Below are 17,941 nucleotides of genomic sequence, written 5' to 3'. Positions count from 1 at the left end.
TCTCTTTAATTACCACACACTCTATCTTGATGATTCTCTCGAAGCGCACAGGACAGGGTTCCATCAGCGGTGTGAAAACAATGCGCTATAATGGGCACCCATGTCTCGTACCGTGAGCCAGGGAGAACTGGGGTGATAGCATGCCAATAGAAAGAATTCTTGCTGTGGGCTCTCAGTATAGCAGCGACACCCACAAGATGTACAAGTCTCCTACTTCTTTCCTTCTAAGGACATTTTGCATATAGGGCCATTCGATTGAGTCAAATGCCTTGTCTGTGACCAGGATCATTGAAGCCGCTTACACCGATGGATCACCCAATTCCATTCCGTAAATAGGTGGCATATGTTGAGTTGTGTTGATCTGTCTGTGCTAAATCCTGATTGATTGATTAGAACCATTAGTGACATTAATGGGAGGATCCTATTTGCAAATACTGTGGCAAGAATTGCGTTGCCTTAATTAACTAGCATGAAGGGCCGGTAGGATTGGCATTTGCTTTAGATTTTGCCTTGCTTTAAAAGAAAACATATATGTGCTTCTCGAGTTGACTGTGGGAGTTTGCTGTGCTGCAGTGAGGTGTGGTACAACGTATGCAGCAGTGGGGCTAGATCATCTATGAATTAATTGTAAAATGTAATTGTGAGGCTTTCAAGACATGGGTCTTACCAATTCTTGAATTGCACGCTTTATATCTGTCAGTTCCAGAGGGGAGCCTGGTATCTCGCAGTGCGTTGACTCTAGCCAGATCAAGGTAGCCTGTTATAGGTATCTTGTGATCTCTTCATCAGTGGTCTGAAGATGCGTGCAGTACAGGATTGAGTAGTACTCCAGGAATGCCTGTTTCACCTTTTTATCCCCATGACCTATTTCACCAGTAGTTTTCTCAATTCTCTAGATCATCTGATCCTCCGAATCTTGGTGGATCTTGGTGAATCCCCCATGAGGAGCATGTTGCCGGGTTTATCGCTCTCTCCATAGCATCTGCCCATTGTCCGTCTCCATAAATATTATACCTTGCACTCAGCTGCTTCCCTAAATAGTGCCTGCTTATTGTGAATTAGTGCCAGGGTTGCGGTTTCTGGTGTAAAACTATGTTTACATTCTAAGTTGCCCAGTTCTGTCTCCTGGTGCTCAAGGGTAGAGCACATGGACTTGAGCACACCAGCTTTATTAGAAATACATACTCCCCATATGTATAAATTGAAGGACTCCAAGACGGGTCCTCCACTGATCCAATGTTAGTATAAAGCAAACATTTTATCTCATCAGCTACAGTTTCTCTGAACGCCAGGTCTGTCAGAGCTTGTGCTTTGAACTCTTGTGTGTGTGTGGGGTTTGCAGTGGGAGCTCTAAGGTTAGTTGTACTGGAGAATGGTCCGATTTTGTACAAGGTAAGATCTTGCATCCCTTCATCACCTCAATAATGCGTGCTGGGGAGAAATACATATCTATGCACGAGTATCAATTATGTATGGATGACTAGAAAGTGTATTCTCTAGGTGGTGGGAGTACAGTGTGCCATAAATTGGTTAGGGGTACATTGGTTATTCCCTCAGCCAGGGATTTAGTAGCGCTCAATTGAGTACTTATGGTGGTGGAAGATTTATCCAGCTTCAAATCCATTGTTGTATTCATGTCTCCTCCTATTAGGAATTCGAAGTCTACACATTCAAGACATTTAGAGAATATATGGTGGAAAAATTCAGGGCTATCATAGCTCGGAGCATAAATAAGAACTGTTGTTATGTGTAGTGCCTTTAGTGTCCCATTGACTACTATCCAGCGCCCATCTGTGTCTGATATTATTTTGTGAGAATGGAACCATGCGTCCCGATGAATAAGAGTAATGACCCCCGAGCACGGCGATGTGAAACTGGAGTACCAGCTGGACCATGTAGATACACCAAGATTTTCCTCGTTCTTACGCGATTGTTAAGGCCATGTACATTCCAAGTCAATACTTCCACGTTATCTCTGGTCATATGTACATGTGCGTTTCGGAGTGGGAGAAGAAACTACACCTGTTTGATGCATATTTGTAGATTAGTGTTATACTATCAGTCCTGCAGTAGCACATATGGTCGGTTAGAGTGGACTAGACTAGAATGTAACGATTCCGTATTAGCCATTCAGGTTTCAGTGGTATCATCTTTCCCCACTTTCCTCTCACCTCCCACAATGGTTGCACCCCACCTACTAGTGACTGTTGCCCAATAAGACCCTGTACAAACAATCTTCCCTACAACTGTTGACCTGTCATTTTTCCATGACAAGTGACCCCACCCCCCGATTGATCATCTGAGTAATGGCATATATTAACTAGTGAAAAGTGGGGAGGGCGACCCTGAAGGATAGTCATTAACTTGGGCTTTAAACACACACAAAAAAAAGAAATAAATCTAGGTGTTAAAGGTTTGTGATCGAAAGATCGGTGCGCCTGGTCTACTTGGGAGTGCTTTGACAGAATCGGATTGCCTACCAGGGTGGCAATATTTTCACCAAGAATGTTTCATGTTGTCCTGCCTGGGGTGTCTCTGGGATAGCCAGAACCTGGATATTGTTCCCTGTGACCTCTAGTTTAACTGGGCTCACTTTAGCTCATCCTGAATTAACGGAATAATTTGCCACACTTTTTGAAGATCGTCTTCCGTATTGCTGATGCGTTGTTCCTCTTCTGTCATTTGACAGCACCGTAGGTCCAATTTATGGCGTGAGGCTTCAGCCTTTGTGTCACACGCATCCAGTTTTTGTTCCATGGTGGCTTGTGATGCCTGAAGTTGCTGGAAGATCGCATTGATGTGGTTGTCTACTTTAGCGGCCATAGTTGTATCCATTGTTTGGCTCAATGTGGATGGTGTCGCTGAATCCTTTTTGGTAAATGATAATGATAAGTCATTTATAACTTGCTTAATGCCCAGAGGTTGGTTTCTAAGCACAGACCCGGGGATCGAGCTTGTGATGCTCTGTGTCGCCTTGCTTCCAAGACGAGCACGTTGCCCCTGAGCTATCCTCCCGAGACTCCAATTTAGACTGCCACTTGTGGCCGCTGGTTATATTTATGTAGGAATTCCACCTCATGGGGTTGATGGTGTTAGCTCCTCAGTTCTGCACCTGGAGTGCCGTCTGGCATTCTGCCCAATTACCTGCTCTTCTCCCACGAGTTTGGTCCCGGTTGGGAGCCTGTCACTTCCCTCTGTGCTTTGTGACCCCCTTTCAAATATGAATAAACTTTCTTAATATTGAAGGAGTGGATTTGAAGCACTGCAGGTCACTGGTGCCTTACATGGGCCGCACTATCCTTACACTGGCACCATCTGCAGTGAGCGGCTCGGGCAGGTGAAGGGTGGGTCCAAGGCTCAGTTCTGCTCCTGGAGCACGTTCCCCTCGCCCTGATTCCTGCTTTGACCTCAGTTTCTCTGCTGGATCGAAAGGGCCCGTGCTCCCAGTTACTCCACAGCCCCCTTTGAGTAGTGCCTTCGGCGGCAGCGTTCTTGCCGGTGAATGTTACTTCCGGGAATCTCTCACTTGCCAGGCTGGTCTTTGTTGATTTCCCCGTAGGGTGGTGGCCAAGGGGGTTCTACCTTGCCTCTATTATGTGGGCAGCATTGTTGGGCGGTTTCCACATACCACCTGTACACTTGGTTTTTGGTGCAACCAGTGTTTGCCTCCTCTGTTGTTCCGTAGTTCATGCCAGTCAGATGGCGTTAAGCAGGTTCTGTGTATCCTTCATGGGCCGGTTACATGGTGTCTCTCTTCAGTGCCACCAGTGCTCTTCTCTGTGTGTTGCTCTGCAACCTGCTGGCTTATTCCATATGTTTAATGTGAGAGAGGGAGCCCCCCCTTCATGGGCCTTCGCCACCACCTGACCCCCAAGGCCACCTATGATCCCTTACAACCTCGTTCTTAATGGGCCGGTTGCATACAGTTCACAAAATCTCCAGCAAGAGCGAATCACGTATACTGCAAAAATGATTTGTCCTCTCATCACTTTAGGCCATTTTTAAGGATATTAGTAGGACCCCGTGTGGGAGCGCTAGACAGAGGTGGCAATCTTGTACGTGGCTCTGTAGTGTCACCTCGTATAGTCATTTTATATTAGCATATCCAACCACAGTTATGATTTTTACTAAATATGGCCAGACCAATTTTTAATCCCTATTTGCCATCAGATGATACTGGAATATTACAATTTTTCCAATATTCACTGTTTTGTACAAACCTTGATTTTGGCAGTATTTAAACATTTATATCATTTTTGAAGGCTAACACAAGGACATTCACAAATGAATCCCCCACCAAACACCTCACTCTCTGTAAATGAGAAATGGTTGTGTGCATGTCAAGGATCTCAAAAGTCCCTCTTCAGCAGCTTTCAATTATTAAGAATTGTGCACATCATGCTGTTCTTCATTCAAATATATTACTATAGAATTTCCTTTCAAAGATTCCACCTTCCCTTGTATCCCACCTGATGTAATTAAGACAGTCCTTTCCAATCTGTATGCTGTCTGATTAACCTTGTAGCAAGTAAATAATGCAGACAATCACAAATTGGGCCCCTTTGTACAATGCAGCTATGTGCATCAGGAGCATGTAGTCATCTTTGCTATGAAGTCCTGGTACATTGCCTACATTTGTTGCTATAGTCTGGAGTGTCAATTGTGGGGTATCATCACAGTGCTCTAGATAGAAATTATGGATGCACAGGCACAAGTCTCCCTCGGGGGGTCTCTCTCTCTCTCTCTCTCTCTCTCTCTCTCTCCCTCTCCCTCTCCCTCTCCCTCTCTGTCTTTCTCTCTAATTCTCTCTCTAATTCTCATCATAGTGTTTGAAAACAAATTATAGGAACATTTTCCAGAGCACAACAAGGTGGCTAACTGTATTCATTAGGTTTTTGTTGTTTTAAAAATACATTATTTTGATTGCAGTTTTAAAATGCATAACACCAGAGGATTAGAGTCCCCCATGTGAGAGGCCTCTAAATTACATACACAAAGAGAATCGAACAACATTACATTTTCATCTTGGGGCTTCTCTAATAGTTCTCGATTACATGATGTGGAGAATCCGACGGGATTGCCCCCCAGGAACCTGGTCTGGGACCCTTCTCATCTGGCTAGGGGAAGGCAGGCACTCTTTAATCCCGACCCTGGGGGTGTTACACTGTGGGAGGATCAGATGGGGTGGGGGGAAAATCAGACCAGGAAGACTGGGAAGAACCCCTGCTTAACTTTCCCCATTATGCTGCCCTTCTGATGGCCTTTTGCCCCTTCAAAGAAGTAGAAAAAAACAAATTTCTCTAAAATGGACTATGTGTCCCAGAGTCTCTCAGGGACTGTGACGAAGAAGAGGGCTGAAGAGGCATGTAGGAGCCATGGACAGACAGGCAGGCCTAATAGCTTTTGGCAAGGTTGTGGAATTAGTTCTAAGGGCCTGTACCTGAAGCCAATTAACCCACCGGAGGGGCATAAAAGGCTGAAACAGGAAGAACCAATAGAAAGAAGCTGGAGCAGGAGCTGGTGGCTCTGCAGTAGTAGAAGCAGAGCACAAGGGTGTCAGTTCACTAGGAAGTGTGACCACAGAAGGGACGCCGGAGCAGAGGAAGAGATTTCACCTGCAGGCTCTGAGTTGGTCCTCTGCTCTCAAACCCTGTTTGGCTGTGGCAGCATTGGAAGATGCTGGGAGAAACAGGCAGTCTTTCCAGGTGCGCCTAATTGCTGTGAATGCAGAGCGGAATTCGTGCATCCACCCAAGGCCCGTGTGCAGAAGCAAGTCAATGGAAGCTGGAGAGAGGAAGACTTTTCCTTGACAAGGCTAGATCTGAGATACCCACGCAGCAGAGGGGAGTGGGTCCCAAGAGTGCCTGTAGAAGAAATTGAGCCGGGAAGCAGAAGCAGCCCACAGTCAATGTAATTGTGGAGTCGATAAAAGAAGCTCTGTACTCCAAATCATCAAGAATACCTTGCTGGTAATTGTAGTCAGCTTAATTTATAGTCGTTCAGACATAAAAGCGAGTAAAAGTTGTTAGCAGAAGTGGGGAGTCAGTCTAACAAGGGAATTGTATCACAAGCATATATTAACAAAGCTAAAGTACCGGTGTGTAGAGAAAGCCTCTCTTTTCTCCATTATTAGATGTAACCTGTTGCCGTACAGTCACGTGTCTTCTATTAAAGAGGAGAACATTGCTGGTAAACTTTATGAAGCAGAACTTGACTTTCCTGCAATGTTTTAAGTCAATTTAACATCAGAAGAGGTCACACATGAAACTGTGTTTCTCAATTCCGAAAGGAGGGAACACACATCTATAAAAGTGGTAGTTCAATATAAAAACGAAATTGTGTGCTCCTAATTTTGTTTCTTATGAGAAAAGTACTTCTTGTAACATACTGAACACTGATGTAGTAGTCGTAGAAGTGGCTGAAGTTAAACAAAGAACAAGTATGACCCAAGCCAGTAGACCAAACCCTGTTAAAGTGAAACCAGATTATTTAAGAATCAAACACCATTGTTTCAAAGTTGCTGAAGCTGTTGTAAACCAAGAGTCCTCCAATACAAGGGTGACAAGGTTGGAAGAGTGGCAAAATAGCTCTGGGGTAACCACTGGAGGCAAGAAGGTGTATATAAAGCTGGGGAAGGGAGCTGGGTACTTGTTAAAAGAACTCATTCTAAATCTGTAAACTGAGACTGTTCAAGTTAAGAAGAAGCAGTCGGGGAGCTAAAGCCATTTTCTGATAGCTGCAAAACAGAAAGGAAAGGCAAAGAGGCTGTCCTTTCTTACCACATAAGAGAGAAGAGTGCCTTGGCAACCTGTAGAGGTCGAAGAGTCTTGTTGAAGTTGCCTAAAACACTAAGTCGTAGTAGCAGCAGTAGAACTGTGGTTGTTGATACTTTTGTAAGAACATTATTATTTAAAGTAGTAGAAGCAGAAGAGAACTGTGGAACAAGGAGTCTGTTCTCACAGTATCATTGGCAGAAGGAAGTCGCTGGAGAGAGAGAGAAAACCCTGAGAAGAAGCATCCTGACAAACTGTATTGAAAGACGCTGCAGAAGTTACAAGAGGAAGAGTTGTTGCTAAGCAGAAGTGGTACTTTTGTCTTAAACTTTAATCATGGTTTCCTGGAAGGAGGTTATCCAGGAAAACCATTGGTGCTGTTTTCTTTGTGGAACTTGGAAAGGGAATCTTTTCATCAAGCGAAGATGGAACTGTTACCAGTGGATTTCTGTTTGTATGAACTTTTGTTTCTAAGAAGCTTTTCAATACTTGGTTTAAGACTTTCTTTTCCTTGGAAGAAATTGGGGGTTATTATGACCCTGGCGGTAGCCGTGCCGGTACATACCGGCACGGCTGCCGCCGGAGTCATGAATCCCGGGCGCTGGTAAATATTAATCCCCATTCCCATTTGAGTCCCATTGGACTCAATGGGACTAGGGAGGATGGATGCACCGGCACCATTTATGAAAGGTGCTGGTGCATTTGCCAAGGTCTGGAGCGGGTGCCGTTCCGCCCGTCAGGTCAGACCTGGCGGGCTGAAAGGGACCCACTCGCAGACCTCGTAGTTTTCCGGTATGGTAAAAAACGGTACCAGCAAGCTTACTGGTACCGTTGTTACCGGACCGGCAACCTTGTAATGAGGCCCATTGACTTTAGGACATTCCTGGGGAAGCAACATCTGCCCAGGACAAATAAAAGCCATCTAAGACATTGGTTATTTGGTAACCTTTTATTTATGTTGTTTACATGTTACTTTGAATGTTTCTGTTGTTTAGTGTGAGGGTTAGTTTTGTGTATGCTAGGAGGTTTTCCCTTAGATCCTAGGGCTCCTGGTAAAGTAGGTTTTGTTAGGGTTTATTTTCTATTTTTGTTCAAAATAAAATGTGAAACCTTGAGAAAACTAAACATAGTTGGGAGTCTCACATTACTGACCACTCACAATGTTTAGAATAACAGTAACAGTATAACCAACACAGATCTAAGCGGCAGAGATCTTCTGAGGCCCTCATGTCACAGCAAGCAATATCTTCATGACCAAATAACATATAGTGACATTTTTCATTATCTCATACATCTTGTACCATAGAACCAAATATACAATCCTAACTCAATCGTGGTTAATATCAACAGTTCTTCTCATACCCGTGTGGACAAACTCAATGAGCCACAAAAATGTAAATGTCCCCACAGTGTACAGTTATTGTTACATGGAGAAATCACGTCCTGGATCCCGGATGGGTGATTGAGCTCAATGAAACGCTTCCCTGGTAGAAACTTCTAAAATATAATATTCCATGTGTCTAAACCCCTGAATCCAACATGATCAGTAATCACTCTTTCGCCTATTCCTCAACAGCCAACGATAAGCCCAACAATCAAATACCTAATGAACAGAACAGCTTGAAACGGATGTTTAAACAAATGTATAAAACTTTTCAGACCTCAAGACGAACCTAAAGAAATTGCCTCCCAGGCCTAATCCTTTCACCCCTCATCTTCTTAAGTTGCTGCTTTCCAGGGATACATTTCAAAACCTCTTCGGCTCTCTTAGCGTCCCAAAAAATGTATTCTCTGTCGCTCCAAGTAACCCTCAGCTTGCCAGGTCTGAGTAATCCCGCCTTCACTCCTCGTGCCGTAAAGGATTTCTTAAGAACATAACGTTTCCTCAAGATTCTATCACTATTAAGAGCATCGTATAGCTTGACAACGAGTGTTGGTCTGGCTGTCGATTCTGAAGGCTTGTTGGAAGTATACATTTAATTCAATAATATTTATCACCATATAAGGGGTCCTCTACCATCTCCAAGTCAAACAAATCTATCAGCCAGTTGGAAAGATAAGTCATTGGGTCATCTCCTTTTGCTCCTAGGGGCAAGACCAATGACCCTGATTTGCTTAGCTTGCACCATATTTTCAAGATATTCTATTCTAATTTCCATAATTTTATTTCCCTTCATGGGTGACTCCACTTCTTGCACCATTTGCTTTACCGTGGAGAGCATTTGGATTGACTTTTGTCTAACTCAGTGGTTCTCTGTTCGAGCGTAGAGGTTCTTGCCGCCAGTTGGGCTACTTTTTTGCTCAGTTTGTGAAACTTATTTTCCAACCACAAAATTGACTTCTTGATTCGTCCCATCAACGGATCCAGGGATGGTGAGGCTGGTTGGGATTTCTCTTGGCTAGGCTGACAGTTACATGGTGCAAAACAATCTAGTTCTTCAAATGTATCTCTTTTCTTGGTCTACCCACATGCCATTTTGCCAATTCTCTCCAAAGTGTAAAAATTGCAAACATGAAGGAAAGGATGCAGACCCTATTGGGTAATAACTTTGCTTTTGGAATACTCAACATTTCAATTGCACGTCATTGGTCCTGTCTGCTTTATTTATTAAATTAGGTCAAAAGGCGATAATGCACTATTTACTTTATTTCTATGCAGCCCCACAAGCTCTTGATATGTTATAGTCCATATAGGGGTATGGGAACCAGCCCTCCAGAAAGAAGGCTGTCCTAGTGTGTTGACTATAAAAGTGTTGCCCACACTAAAGATGTCTGCCATCATCTCTGCCCAACAGGGGGAATGACTCTTTGAAGCAAACCTGCCATCCATACTGCCAGGAGCGCAAGTCTCTTTGGAGGAAAGATGGTGAGGGAACCAGTGCTCATCAAGCAACCTCATGGCTCATCCGGTCCCCCCTACTGGCTTCCACACAGCTGTCTGCCCTTTCCAAGCTCAAGGTGGCTCCTCAGCACAGGGATTCCTCTCAGGGCTGCAGCAACCCCTCCTCATGCATGGCTGATCCCTATTCCCCATCAGCACAAGCAATCTCTTCACAGAGCCACCTACTACCCTGTGGAGTGTCACAAGAGCATTAAGGCTGCCAGGGTACATTGTTTACAGCTTGCTGTGAACAGAGCTCAAGTAAAGTGCTCCTCTATCGCCGCCATCTGGGCTACCCCTCCACCTACTGTTGTTTTATACCATACTACAAACTGCTGGATATGCTTCCGAACAGTAGGGGAAATATGAGGTAACAAAGGAAGGAAGTGGGGAATAGTGTGGCAATAAAGAGGGTAGGGAGGTAAAGGCCAAAAAGTGATAGAGGTGTTAGTATAAGCTTAGGCAATAAACGTTCCCAGCAGACAACCAGTCGCATTGCAGCAACACATGTATGTACAATTATAAAGTACTGTATAAGTGAATGCAATGCCACAGTCAATGAAATCCAACTCAAAGTTGAAGCGCTGCTGGTTATTCTGAAAGAGTATTTATTTAGATCTTTCCTTGCTTTATATTTTATTCGGAATAGATATCGCACAAACCATACAAATACAAGTCACTTCAGGGTGCAAGAAAGGATAGGGTAGTAGGCTATGGAAAGGGGAAGGATGTAGAAGGGGCATAAGAAACATTCAAGAAAACAAAATCAACATTCCTGAAACTCCCTGATCTTTGTGGAGCCCAACGTCTATAGACTAGATTTTCCATAACGTGTCTAGGAACCGCTGCTGTCTCACTTGCATTTCTATCCCTCAAACAGGAATAACAAGACTTTAAAATCTTTTTTTGCCATTTCTTTATGAGTGGCCCATCTCATTGAATGGAAGTATGTAATACATTGTATGCAAAGGTGCTGGTCAGCTCATCTTTCACGCTGCTGTCAAGCCCTCTGAAATACGCAAGCCACCTCTGAGAATAGGGTGAACTATCAATTTTTAAACCAAACGCAGATAGAAAAACGTGCATTCTCTGAACTTTGTTTTAATTGCGTTAGATTTTGAGAATTTGCCCCAAAATGGGGAAGTTATTAAATGACTGTTAAACGAGTTAGTACATTAAAGTACTAATCATTGATTTGATGAGCTGTGATTAAGCATGTGACATTCAATACCAGGCTATTTGAGGACCATTAAAAAGAACCTGAAACCAGTCAGGTGGCCATATATTTCCATTCGCGTTTTGATGGTCTTAATCATGTAAACACTACTTATAAACTCACCTCTTGGATTGTGGTCGATTGTTGTAATTTTACTTCTACATTGATCCTCAGAATATCCCTCTCCTTCTTCTTTAATGCAGCATGAAACCGGTGATGTACCGATTTCTTGACCTGTGTTTCAAATGTAGGCAAATTATTGAATTATACAGAAGCATAGAATGTTCATTCATGGGTATGCAGTGGGGTGGGAGGGGGATCAAAGAACAGATAATCGCCTCAAAAGTTTCTTTCACAATTTGTAAGGAGCATGAACTGGGACTATGGGCCTATTTAACAATATACACACGCCCCAAACGACATCAAAGGTCTAAATAGAGATGACAATATTGAAATGTTGGAGGTCATCTTTTGAACAAGTGAGGAACTGTTAACAATGCAGCACTTGCTCCTCTCCAACATTCCAATAACTCACTTGTGTATCTGCACAGTGCCATTGCTTTAAACCTCCCAGAATCCCTGGGGAGCTTACATTTAGAACTCCATCTCTCCTCAACAGGACAGCTGTGCTGAATAGTCTCATATGATGTTGATAGAAATGTAGGAGGTGAAGAGGCAGAGCTTGCTCGCAGTGTTGGTGTCAAAACATGCTCATGGCATGACGGTTTGGAAAGTACGCATGGTTGCCTGTGTGACACCCCAGGTGAGACGAGGAGATAAGGGCAGTGGAGTGCCGAAGTTGGATTCCAGTGTTTTAATGGTGTTACAGCACAGGTGGGTGGGCAGCTAAGCATGGGTGATAATGCACCTTTTAATCCTTACAAGCTCTTGTCTTTGCTTTGGACCCAACAGCAGGGGGACAGTTGTTCACATTAAGCAAGCCTCAGGTCTAATCAGGAGCTCGCAAGAGTAAGAGAATCTCATAAGCAACTTGTGCAACTCTTCACAAGAGCCAATGAATGGGACAAGCTAATTCAATGGCTAACCCGGGAATTACAATAACTAACGAGAATAAGTTCCATATTGTAGCAAATCTAACATTTTTGAGATGGCTACTCACTGGTCAATCTGAGAAATGTAAGACACTAGGCCCATGCGTACTCACCTGCTCTGTGACTGGGGCTGCGTTCTCCTACTTCTGTATCAGGTTGAGCCAGGAAATGTGTACTTGATGGATCATCCGACCTCAAATTACTGTCAACATTGAGACATGGAAATCCTGTACAACAGATTAATACAAATGTACAGATTTTACTAAGTGTTCAATAATGCTTTTGGTGATAAGACAATCCAATGTTTAGGTATATTATTTACAGGATTGTAAACCATTTCAGTTCAAATACCCAGGGACACAGCACTACACAGGCAAGGAGTCTCATTCTGTTATGTTATGTTACTTTGCATTTATATAGCGCCTTATGTATCATTGGTATTATCTCAAAGCGCTGGTAGGTTGAACGCCCTCGGGAACCGTAGTTCAAGTCAGTTGAGAGAGAGAGAGTCATAAGGTGCGTAGTGTGCACCGGATATGTGTGCAGCTGGTGTGGCACTTGCATGATAGCTGCTTCTTAGCGGTAGGTGTGGTGGTTGGGAGGTCAGGAATATGTGTTTATTCTGGAGGGTTGACACCCAGACTGATTTCTGGCTGCGTTAGGCCTGAGGAGATGCTTAGGCGAGCGGAGTGTGCTCAGCTAGCTGTGTTTAATTAAGATGATGAGGAGTATGTGGCGGGTGTTAGTATGAGAACAGCTATGATATGATATGATATGATATGGCATTTGTAACGTGCCTATACACAAGTGTTTCAAGGCGCGACGAGGCAGGGAGGGGGGAACAGGGGGAGGACAGACAACGATCCTACTAGGCCAGGTGTCATTCAGACCGCGCAAGTGCAGGGGTAGGGGGAAGGGAAAAGTGCAGTACAAGGTAAGTAGAATAGAAATAAATAGATAAATAAATAAATAGGGCCAGCTGGTGGCAAGTGCAAGGTAAGTGCAGACAAGTGCTGGGAAGGGGGGGGCTGTAGGGATACAGAGAACAGTCCCGCAGTGCAGGGGTTGCCAGGGAGGCAGTGCAAGTGGAGAGTGGCTGGGCCCAGGACCGAGGTTGGTGAGAGTGGCCAGGTTTCAGATTCAGTGCAGAATTTTGTGAAGAATTAGCAGGGGAGAGGGAGAGAGAAAGCAGAAGCAAAGAGGAAGGTTTTGAGGTGCTTCCGGAACCGGAGATGGTTCTCCTCAAGTTTCAGGGAGGCAGGAAGGCTGTTCCAGAGGGAGGCTCCTGCCGCAGAGAGAGATCTACCCCCAGCTTGTTGCTTCGAGAAGCGGCTGACCCTGAGGGAGTTGGAGACGGATGAGCGAAGGGCTCGGGAAGGAAGATATTTAGGAAGAGAGAGTTGCAGGTATTTAGGCCCCAGGCCCCAGAAGGCCTTGTGGACAATGCAGAGGGTTTTGAACTTAATCCTCGCAGCCACTGGGAGCCAATGTAGAGATTTCAGTCCTGGAGAGATACGGTCCCTGGGCTTGAGGCCAAGGACAAGTCTCGCAGTTCTGTTCTGGATGAGTTGCAGAGGGCGGAGAGTGGAGGCAGGCAGATTAAGATAGAGACTGTTACAGTAGTCCAGCTTCGAGAGAACCAGGGCTCGGGAGACAGTGAGCTTCTGGGGGAAGGAGAGGAAGGGAAGAATACCTCTAAGGTGGTGCAGCTGGTAGTGTGACTTCTTAGAGACGTCAGATATATGAGGAGAGAAGGAGAGTGTGGAGTCAAAGATGACCCCGAGGTTTTTTGCCTTGCAGGTAGGAGCAGGAAGAGGCCCAAGAGAGGCTGGCCAGAGAACTGCAGGGAAGGAGGGAGTGGGTGTGCCGATGAGTAGAATCTCAGTCTTACTAGCATTAAGGCGGAGGTCGTTGGCAGCACACCATTCCTGGATAGCAGACAGACAGTCAGAGATGAGGGCAGGAGAGGAGGAGGCCGAGGGTAGCCTGAAAATGAGCTGGGTATCGTGTCATAGTATCGCTGTGTTCTAGTTGAGTGGTGGTGTATAGGAGAGAGTAAGCATGGTAGTGTGATATGGTGGTTTTCAGTAAGGCCGTTCCATCCGATCCATCCGATCCACCCGATCGACATTGAGTGATGAAAGAGAACACCCTTTACAAAAATTGGCGAATGGCTCTACCCCTGTCCATTATCCATTCACAACATACATGGTGTTACTTCTTAGATTTGATGTACCCAATATGTACATAGCCAGTCTTTTGCTAATCGGGTACAGCTCTCAGAGCCAAGGCAATCCAAGGGAACAACCCTACCCACAAATTCTCTGATAATAACCCCCACACCCAATCTCTAATGCCCCGTGAGATGTGGCTAGTTGTATCAACACAAACTTGTTCTGGCAGCTTCGCGCTTTAAATTCACACAGCTGACAGAGGAACCAGTACTACACATCAATAGACTGCTATTGCAGCACCAGCTGCCTACAAGTAATATCTGTCCAGGTTTGCATGCCCATCATTAAGCGCTTTTAGTGTCATTCTGAATTCACCCCTTACTAACAACGAAGGATCCTAAAATCTATGTTAATCGAAACCAAAAGCTATGAAAACAACACATACGGAAACTTGGAACTACATTCCTAAAGGAATTTGGGCAATATAAGGCCATGAAACTTTCAGGAAAGTGTTATACACCTCGATTTTTTTATACACCAGGGTAGAAGGCAACACACCCCAGAGTGTGAAGCAAACACATTTACAGCATGCAGGTATAAACCATCAACATCAGATAACTTGACACCTGTCCAACGAGCAAAAACACCAACTAAATGAACAAAACCAAACACTCAACAAGGAACAAGCATACAGAAAGCAAATCTCTTGAGCATCAACTCTTATCATAGGCTAGCATGCCACAGAGGCGCAGTGCATCCAGCATCATTAAAGGACAATTCGAAACCCGGTTGAAAACAAGAAACAAACGGGTAACAAGGAGCAAGCGGGCAAGAAAACTCAATCAGCAACTACACCAAAACGTTTTGGACTAGCATGCCACCCAGGCGAAGCCCATCAAGCCGGTCAACCAATATTCCCACAATGCTACACAAAACGGGAGCAAAGGTAAGGGGTCATCACTCAACAACTTCTCCATGCCTTTGACCAGTAAGAAACACTGCTTGAAATAACCCAAGCCACTAACCTCCTCACGCTCAACCAATTCCACAAAGCACATGCTCACAAACCACGCCAACAGAAACAGCTAGATGAAACCCCCACTCCTACCGGAACATTAATAACTCGAAATCTCACAAATCAACTTGAAACCTCACTCACATGCTAAAGCTCAGCTAGCTGGAGAAAAGCTCCCTCTCCTTCCACAAAAGACAATTTCTCTACAGCTGCCTCCACCTACAAATCTGCTATCTTAAACGCCAAAAAAGAGATTTACAACATGAGAATAGTGAATGCTAAATCCGGCACAAAAGAATTATTCTCTATACTAAGAGAACTTGAATCACCATTACCACCCACAGAGGATTGTACTAAAGACAAGGCCTGGTGTAATATCCAGCTAGCCCTCTCCAACAAAATTGCCCTTCTAAAAGCAAAGATCGAAGCCAAAAAAGCCAACCTTGCAACTAAAGACAACCTCAATAGCAAAAAAGACTTCACCTTTCCCAACTGCCCACCTTTTCAATCCTCCCCAGTCACTGAGGAGGAAGTAATTAAGATAATCGCTAGCCTTAAACCATCTAATTGTAAAGGTGACTTGTGCCCTGCGTCCGTCATCAAGGACGGAGCCAAAGACCTGGCTCCTCTCATAATCTCATTGATCAATTCCTCCTTCAAGAATTCAGTGGTCCCCAATAACCTCAAAGAAGCGTGGATCCTACCCCTTGTCAAAAAAAACAATCTAGACCCTAACATCCCCACAAATTAAAGACCTATCACAACAGTCCCTTTTCTCCTCAAAATATTAGACAGAGTAGCCTACCTGCAAAAAACAACATTTGAAAGAAAATAACCTCCTAGGCCTGCGACAATCCGGCTTTAGACCTAGGCACGGGACAGAAACCGCCCTCTTGGATCTAAAAATCCTAATTGATGAAGCCAAAGACAAGTGCAATCTGGCCATCTTGCTCCTGTTGGATCTCTCCGCTGCCTTCGATCTGGTTGACCACCAGATCCTTACTCAACACCTCTCTTCGGCTGCCGCATTCTCCCAGAATACCACGAATTGGATTCAGTCATTTCTGTCCGATAGGTAGACTAGGGTCTTCGCCCCTTCAGCGGCTGCTGACCCAATCCCAGTCCAATGTGGAGTCCCCCAAAGATCCTGTATCTCTCCCACACTCTACAACATCTTCACTAAGCTTCTCTTTGACCGTCTTGACGATCTGGGTGTCAGCTACACCAATTACGCTGACGACACCCAGGTCCTCATCACACTCACTGGTTGCTATGAAGAAAATGGTGCAAAGCTAAACGAAATCTACCTAGAAATTCAAGCCTGGATGGCCACACATAGTCTTTGCCTCAATGACGATAAGACGGAACGGCTTATCGTAGCATCCCAGGCCTGCCTCAATAAATTGGACTCCAGGTACCAATCCTTCACCATTGATGGCAACATTATAAAAGTATCCAAAGAGGTCAAACCATTAGGTGTGTATATCGACTCCACTCTTTCACTGAAAAAACAAATACATGCTACCATCTCATCTACCACTTACACCAACAAACTTATCAATGCCTGCAGGCCCTTTCTATCCTCCTCCAGTTGTCACACCTTAGCTAGAGCGCTGATATGGTCTAAACTAGGCTATTGTAACACACTCTTCTTGGGCACCACGACAAAAAATCTGAACAGACTCCAGATTTTACAAAATAACGCCTTAAGATGCGCTCCTAACCTCCCGCTTAAGGCCCACATCTCCACGGCCAGCAAAGAAGCCCACTGGCTCCCAATCCATGGCAGAATTAAGTTAAGAACCCTTGTCATTACACACAAGTGCCTGTCACTGACTGCCTCACGCTACCTATCTGACAAATTTGCTAGACACAGCACTTACAGACCTACCAGAACCCCCTATCTGCACCAACTAAAGATCCCCAAATTTAACCTAGAAACAGCAGGAGGCTCCAGTTCCCCTGTTCTTGCAGCTCAATGCTGGAATACCCTCCCTCTCGCTATCAAATTGGAAGCTTCCTTCTGGCCATTTAGAGCCATGGTGAAATCCTGGCTCTCTATCTAACACGCTGCCACTCATTCACGCACATTCCTGTCTCCACCTATTTCTACCGCACGACTTTACCATATCCTGAAACGGACCATCATGTAACCCGGTCCTCATGCTCTATTGTATTTGCTACTCTCACTGTACCCTTTTGTGTAACAATGAATGTATGTACCCTTTTTGTATCGCGCAACGATATGTAACTAGGTTGTCCACATGATTATGCGCCCAGCTACCTGAGGGTTCGGCCGCGCTCTATAAATAAACAAACTAAACTAAACTAAACTCAAGCAAAGACATGAGGACTTCCTTCTGGAAACCAAGTACCACGGGTGCAAAACTCCATGTGATATGATTTGATTGGTTATTTATAACGCGCTTAATACCCAGAGGTTTCTAAGCGCGGACACAGGGATCACTCCGTGTCATCTTGCTACCAAGGCAAGCACGTTGCCCCTGAGCTATCCTCCCGTGCCTGGAACACGCACCCACACAGACAGCAGTTGTTCCTGGTTCTACGCACACCAGCAGTTAAGCACAACCCATTGTTTTTCCCCCTCCTCCCTTAACCTCTCTCTGCTGCCACCTTCCCTTTCATATCAACTAGTTCCTGGAGACCATGCAAATGGCAACAGTGCATGTTATGCATCCCAATAACATAACATAACATAATCGCATGGGAGACAAAGTTCAGTGCTTTCAGAATGTGCATTATTTCATCTTTTTGCAGTGTGTAATTAGTCTATCCTCATTTCAGATTCAGATACATTATTCCATTTCTG

At 44.7% G+C, this 17,941-nt stretch overlaps 1 protein-coding gene across 4 annotated transcripts in view; it reads right to left on the bottom strand.

Moving 5' to 3' along the window:
- Positions 1 to 17,941, bottom strand: part of LOC138510516 (zinc finger and SCAN domain-containing protein 5C-like) — a 143,221-nt gene that overhangs the window by 49,327 nt on the left and 75,953 nt on the right. For all 4 annotated transcript variants that reach the window (XM_069626225.1, XM_069626222.1, XM_069626224.1 and 1 more), the window contains 2 exons: positions 12,036 to 12,149; positions 10,994 to 11,104 (listed from right to left, as the gene is read on the bottom strand). In XM_069626225.1, coding sequence (XP_069482326.1) covers positions 10,994 to 11,104; positions 12,036 to 12,149 — 225 coding nt within the window. The remainder of the gene's footprint in view (positions 1 to 10,993; positions 11,105 to 12,035; positions 12,150 to 17,941) is intronic.

This window comes from Ambystoma mexicanum, chromosome 6p, assembly GCF_040938575.1.
Source record: "Ambystoma mexicanum isolate Mex_15411 chromosome 6p, UKY_AmexF1_1, whole genome shotgun sequence".
NCBI classification, from domain to species: Eukaryota; Metazoa; Chordata; class Amphibia; order Caudata; family Ambystomatidae; genus Ambystoma; species Ambystoma mexicanum.
This window is presented reverse-complemented; position numbering and strand designations above follow the sequence as displayed.